Source organism: Lissotriton vulgaris, chromosome 9 (assembly GCF_964263255.1).
Source record: "Lissotriton vulgaris chromosome 9, aLisVul1.2, whole genome shotgun sequence".
Taxonomy (NCBI): Eukaryota; Metazoa; Chordata; class Amphibia; order Caudata; family Salamandridae; genus Lissotriton; species Lissotriton vulgaris.
In genome coordinates, this window is record NC_141697.1 from 704,045,976 (window position 1) to 704,052,359 (window position 6,384).

At 49.1% G+C, this 6,384-nt stretch overlaps 1 protein-coding gene across 1 annotated transcript; it reads left to right on the top strand.

Annotated features, from left to right (window-relative positions):
* Nucleotides 1-873: 873 nt before the first annotated feature.
* On the top strand, nucleotides 874-2,225 carry LOC147692139 (uncharacterized). Its single transcript, XM_086936742.1, has 2 exons — nucleotides 874-955; nucleotides 1,306-2,225. Exons 1-2 carry the CDS (start codon nucleotides 874-876, stop codon nucleotides 2,223-2,225), a joined length of 1,002 nt encoding a protein of 333 aa, XP_086792868.1.
* The last annotated feature ends 4,159 nt before the right edge of the window (nucleotides 2,226-6,384 follow it).

Consider the following 6,384-nt stretch of genomic DNA (forward strand, 5'->3'; position numbering starts at 1 on the left):
TTAAACCCTCCCGCGATTGCACAATGATCTATAGTCCACGGTTTATAATGTCTTTTTGTTTGCAATCAGTTCAGAGTTGGGTAGATGTCTGGGTAACGTACTACTAAGGGGGAGTTAATAATATAGTACCTCTGAGACAGTCACAAGGGGGTGGCCCAGCCCAGCCTCTTCTGGTCGCTGATGGTCGCAGATGGTCCCGCCCTTGTCCCGGGCTTCTCCCGGCGCGCTCCCGCGCACGTCCCCCCGGCCTCGGCCCCAAGGGAGCCTTTATGAGACTCCTGGCACTTCCGAATTACGTCAGCGGCGTCCTTGCTCGGATGAGGCTGCTGGGAAGTGTAGTCAAAGGGGGCCCGGCGGAGCCAAGCCCTGCCAGAGAAACGAGTGGAGCAAAGCCCGGCCCACAGGTGCAAACACAGGGGTGCAGGGGCTCGGCGGAGCCAAGCCCAGCCAAGGAGATGGAAGCCCAGCCAAGGAGATGGAGCGGAGCAGGGCCCGGCCCTCAGCAACACAGCAAGTAAGGCTCCCCCCGGCCTCGGCACCAAGGGAGCCTTTATGCGCCTCCTGGCGCTTCCGAATTACGTCAGCGGTGTCCTTGCTGCGATGAGGCTGCTGGGAAGTGTAGTCAAAAGGGGCCCAGCGGAGCCAAGCCCGGCCAGAGAAACGAGCGGAGCAAAGCCCGGCCCACAGGTGCAAACACAGGGGTGCAGGGGCTCGGCGGAGCCAAGCCCGGCCAAGGAGATGGAGCGGAGCAGTGCCCGGCCCTCAGCAACACAGCAAGTAAGGCTCCCTTACTTGCTGTGTAACCAGGAAGAAGGCTGCCAAAGGACTGGTGGAGGAACCCCTAGGGATAGGCCCAATACCCCCCTTGAAGACATGGTGGAAGGAACACTTTTAACTGAAGCTGCTGTTGGAGTAATTGACATTGATACCTCAGAGCTTGTTGGACCTTCTGAAGGTAAGACGTTTTTAAAATGTTTTTTAAAATGTACAAAGTGAGTGAAAGAGGCCTTAAAATGATCTTGTTGCAGCTTAATTTGCAATTCTCTCATCTAGTAGTACTTTTACATTTTCAAAATCTGTAAATTAACCATTTTAAGTCATAAAGCAGTGCATCATGGGAGTTGTAGTATTTTTTAAAATTCTATATGCAACTGATAAGCAAAGTTAAATAAAATGAATGATAGTATTTTAGGAGACCAAAGCAGTCATGCAGCAAGTTAATTTTTATTTGAAAAGCAATTTTGAAGGAATTTTCAAAAAGTGCAAATTTGAAAGTAACTTTGGTTTGCACTTTTTCAATCATAGATACACAACAAGAAAAGAATGAAAATGAATTGACAGAGTTTAATACTCAAGATGGACAAGACACAGATGAGTCAAATGCTGCAACTTCATCAACCTTAATTTTGAAAAGAAGGCAAAGACACAGAGTGCGCCAACTGCAGCAGTCTGATAGTGATAAAACTCCAAATGTTAGAGTCCCAGAACTGCAGACTGTTGAAACACCAGCAACCTCTAACCCAATGCAGAGCAGGCGTAATAGACTCCAACAGTTTTATAGGCGCCGGTCACATGTGTCACAAAGAGGAAGGGCTGTAGAGGAGAGCAGCACCGGCAGTGTTGTTGAGGATAACATTCTTAAAGTTCAGCGCCTACAAGGCAAAGATATTAGAGTCATGAAGGGAAAACTTGGTCACATTGACAAAGAGATTGGTGCAATTCACAACAGTATTAAACACATGACAAATGTAATTGATAAAGGGTATAGAACAACATCAGATAAGCTAGACCGCATTGCAACATCTTTGGAGACACTGTGCACAGTAATACAGTCACAGCAAGGGGGAAGTGCTAAGAGGCATCTTAGAGCAATGACCTGCATGCAGGGTCACACCAGGGGAATGTCTCGGCTTTCAAGCACTACAGCTAAACTCTGCAAGCAGACAGTTGCCATGCAACTGGAAATGAAACACATTTTTGGAGAGATTTCCAGGGGAATGGGGACACTCCATAATGTTGTAGAAAGAATACAAAATGATTCTGCACCTGCAAACCAGCCACAAATTGGGGGTAGTGATGTTGTCAGAAATGTCAGTGGCATACTTGACCCAGTGTTACCTGCGGCACGCCGTAGCAACAGAAAAAATGACATTTCAAGCTACATGCCCATGGGAAATATGATGAGTACAGGCAAAGCATTAGGGGTGCGTGGATGTAAAAAATAGTATGGTACCTTTGAAGTTACATTTTTGTCAAACAGAAGACTATCTGATTTATAAACCATTGCTTTGTGCTTTAAAGTAAAGGCAAAGAAACTTATTATTTGATATAAAGGCATTAAAATTTAAGAAAAAACTGCATATACTTTCATTTCTGTGCAATAAACAGTTTACAGTCAAGCACCAGAATGTCTTGTGTGGTTCTTACCTTTTTTTTAAAAAAAGTTGTTTTTATTGTTGCGTCAAAGTAAAGCATTCAGTAGTTTCAAGCAGTTAATGGAGTGGCGTCAACATTCAGCCACCTCCTATCAAAGTTGCAACTTTTTTCTTGTTTTCGTTTTTGTTTTCTTAACACAACAATCAACATTCAGGTCAATAGATTGGCATTTCAGAAGCATTTAAAATAAGCAACATCTTTCGTGATTGCATCAGAACAATGGCCAAGGCTTCACATCTCATAGGCAGTCCACTCATTGTCTATGCCAGGAGGGCATGGAAGACCCCGAATTAACCCGCACCCATATGTCCCTGTTATTCTTCCCACCTCTATTCCATATCATCGCCCTCCTCCGAGCTATCTACATCTTCTTCCTCCGGTAGCGGGTCACAAGGCTCCCCCATGTACAAGTTCCATGGCAACCAAATTTTATTCCATTTACGTGGGTTAGCTCTCTGCTGATATACCGCCCACTCCATCATCATGAGCATATCCATGTTTCTGCACCATTGTGCTAAGGTCGGTGCCGCTGATGCCCCCCACTTTTGTGCTATGTCCCGCTTTGCTAGCATCATCCCTATAACTACCCATTGCCGCCCATGTGGTGTCATGTTGGTCAGGCCCCATACATTCAACAGACAAATTCTAGGGTCAGGAGTGACCGGGAGTTGCAGAGTCTGGGCGACCGTGCGCGTCACTCGCCTCCAGTAGTCCACCATGTTAGGACAAGACCACAGGGTATGAAATAGTGTTCCCTCTTCCCCACAGTTTCTCAAGCAGTACGGGTGGTCCGCCCTTTTAAGTTTGTGTAGGGTGGTGCGTGTGTAGTACACCCGGTATAATATCTTGAATTGTACCAATCGGAATTTTGCCAAGATTCCGGCTTCTCTAGGCGACGCCATTGTAGCATTCCAGCCTGCCTCATCTAGTTCCCCAATATCATCTTCCCATTTTTCTTTCAGTTTCTGCAGTGGGTCAGGCAGGTTGTTTACTAATTTGCGGTATGTGAGGGAAGTAGCGCTAGCCTCGATGTAATCGGTGAGCAATCGGTCTTCTAAAGGAGCCGATTCTGGGATCTTAGTGCCCGGTGTCAGTACAGCCAGCAATGCATGTCTAATCTGTATGTATCGGTATGTCTCTGTAGTACTCAGCTCATACTGTTCTCTCAGTGTGTCAAACGGGACCACCCCATCCCTGATCCACAGATCACCCACCGTGGAAATCCCGATATTGTCCCAATGGTCGAAACCCTTGCTGCGTCTTAGGTTACCCAGGGACTTAGAATCCCACAAGGGTGTAAGCCGTGTGATCACTCCCCCCCATTTCAGACGAGTTTGAGCTTTATGCCATAATGCTACAGTGTGCTTAGTCGGGCCGACAAATTTCGCCGTCAGACCTTTGTGATAGAGCGGGGCCAGAAGTGTATTAGTGCCAAGCTGCCGTCTGTCCGCCAAATATGCCGGGTCGTCCTGCGGTGCATGGACCCATTGGTTAATCACCTTGAGGTGTGCCGCCCAATAATATAATTCCAGGTTTGGGAGCGCAATCCCCCCGCTGTACCAGTCTCTAACCATTTTCACCTGTGCGACCCTCGCCGGTCGATCCCCCCACAACAGACCCGACAGCTGCCCTGATATCTGTCTAAAAAAGAAAGGCAGGACCAGTGCTGGTGTGTTTTCCAAAACATAGAGGAACCGGGGCAGCGCCATCATCTTGAAAAGCGCCGCTCTGCCCAACAATGTCAGTGGAAGTGTCTTCCAGTGGCGCACGTCCGCTTTCAATCTGTCGAGCAGCGGCCTCAGATTCATATCCTGAAAGGTCACGTGGTCCCGTGTGATCTGAATCCCCAAGTATCTAAAGGAAACGGTCTCCACCATCAAGGGGCAGTCCGCCTCCAGGTGTGGCGGGGTTCCATGCAGCATGTAAAGCACTGATTTCATCCAATTGATCTTATAACCTGAGGCAATCCCCTGTCGGTCACACAGTGCCAATAACACTGGAATCCCTTCTGCTGGGTCTGTTAGGTATATTAACATATCATCAGCATATAATGATACTCTGTCCTCCCAGCCATCTCCCCATGTTATGCCCCGCAGTAGCTGGGTGGTCCTAATAATAGTCGCCAAGGGTTCTAGTACTAGGGCAAACAGTAGCGGTGAGAGCGGGCAACCTTGCCTCGTGCCTCTTGCCAACGAAATGACTCTGGAGATGTGGCCGTTTGCTGTCACTCGCGCCACAGGATTCCTATACAGTAGCCTAATCCACGCTATGAATTTTGGGCCAAAGCCCATATGTTGTAAGACTGCAAACCAGACCAAACGCCATTTTGGCGTCCAACGAGAGGATCGCTGCATCGTCTGTCAATAACGGAGCCCTCGCCATAACACCATGCAGGCCCCTGAGATTCATTGCCGTACTTCTGTGGGGCATAAATCCCGATTGGTCTGGATGAATTAGATGTCCGAGGTGAGGCAGTAGCCTGTTGGCCAATAGTTTCACCAAGATCTTGCTTTCGGCGTTAAGAAGGGAAATCGGCCGGTAGGAGCCACACTCCTCAGGGGGCTTGCCAGGTTTCGGGATCGGTACAATGGTGGCCATGCATTGATCAGGTGGCAGATGTCCCCGTTCTAAACTGTCTACGTACATGTTGAGTTGCGGTGTAGGAAGCGTCTCAGACATGATTTTGTACCACTCAATCGGAATCCCATTGGGGCCCAAAGCTTTTCCTGAGTGCAACGCTGCGATAGCTGATTGTAATTCCTCAGCCGTCAAGTCTGATTCTAAATCATCTATATTATCCTGCGACAGGGTGCGGGTGGGCACTCCCATGAGCGCTGTCTTCGCCATTTCCTGTGTAACCTCTACTTCAGGGGTATAGACCGTCTGGAAGTGATCAGCCAGGAGTTCGACCACCAAAGCAGGGCGGGTGTGCACCGCCCCCATAGAGTCTTTCAGTTGTAGAACAGCCCTCTGCCCCTCTCTCTTCTTCTCTAGCCAGGCTAGGAGTTTGCCCGCCTTGTCCCCTACATCGTATACCTTATTCGCCGTGGCCGCTATATTGTCAACCACTCTGCGGCGTAGAAAGTCAGTATGGCGCTGTTGATACAGCTGTAGCGTGTGCAGCGTGTCCCCGGTCGGGTTGGCCACATGGTCTTCGTTTGCCTTAGCGAGTCTGTCCTCTAAGTCTAGCAGTTCCTGTTTCTGGGTGAGCCTATAACTCGTTATAGTGGAAATGGCTTGTCCACGGAGAACCGTTTTATATGCTTCCCACAGGACCGATGGGGATGATACCGAACCTTTATTCTCAGCGAGGTAACACCTCGTCGCTATTTTAAGTGCTTTGGTCACTTGCGGGATCTTAAGATACCCCGGGGGTATTGGGTATATGCGCTTTTGGGACCGTTCCGGGTTGGAAAGAGTCAGCGTCAATGGGGAATGGTCCGAGACACCCCTAGGTTTGATCTGCACGTCGTCTACCGTGAGAAGCCCGTGGCCCGGAGTCAAAAAATAGTCGATCCGTGACAGACTATCATGTACCACTGAGTGGTAGGTGTACTGACGGTCAGTTGGGTATAGGCGTCTCCAAAGGTCTGTCAGGCCTTGCGCTTCTAGGAAGTCATTCAGCCGGGAAGACCCTGGAGCCTGTGTTCGTACCGGGAACCTATCTAGTGTATTGTGCGCCACTGCATTAAAATCCCCCCCTACTATGAGATCTCCTTCTGGGAGCTCCAACAGAAATTTCCCCAGTTCTGGGAGAGCTACCGCGTGCAGCGCCGGTGGAATGTACACCGAGACTACATTCAGCTGCCTCCCTTCCCACTGTCCAAGCGCCGCTGCGAAGCGCCCCTGGGTGTCTACTTTCGTGGATTGAAGTATGAATCTGGATGATCAATGCAGTAATATTCCTGTCCCACGGGACCCCCTAGTGAATTCCGAATGAGCGACCAT

What these genes read in the sequence shown, in the direction of transcription:
- LOC147692139 (XM_086936742.1), top strand. Translation starts at nt 874, where the DNA reads ATGGTGGAAGGAACACTTTTAACTGAAGCTGCTGTTGGAGTAATTGAC. An exon ending in GCTTGTTGGACCTTCTGAAG is followed by an intron (nt 956 to 1,305) that starts GTAAGACGTTTT and finishes TTTCAATCATAG; the next exon opens with ATACACAACAAGAAAAGAAT.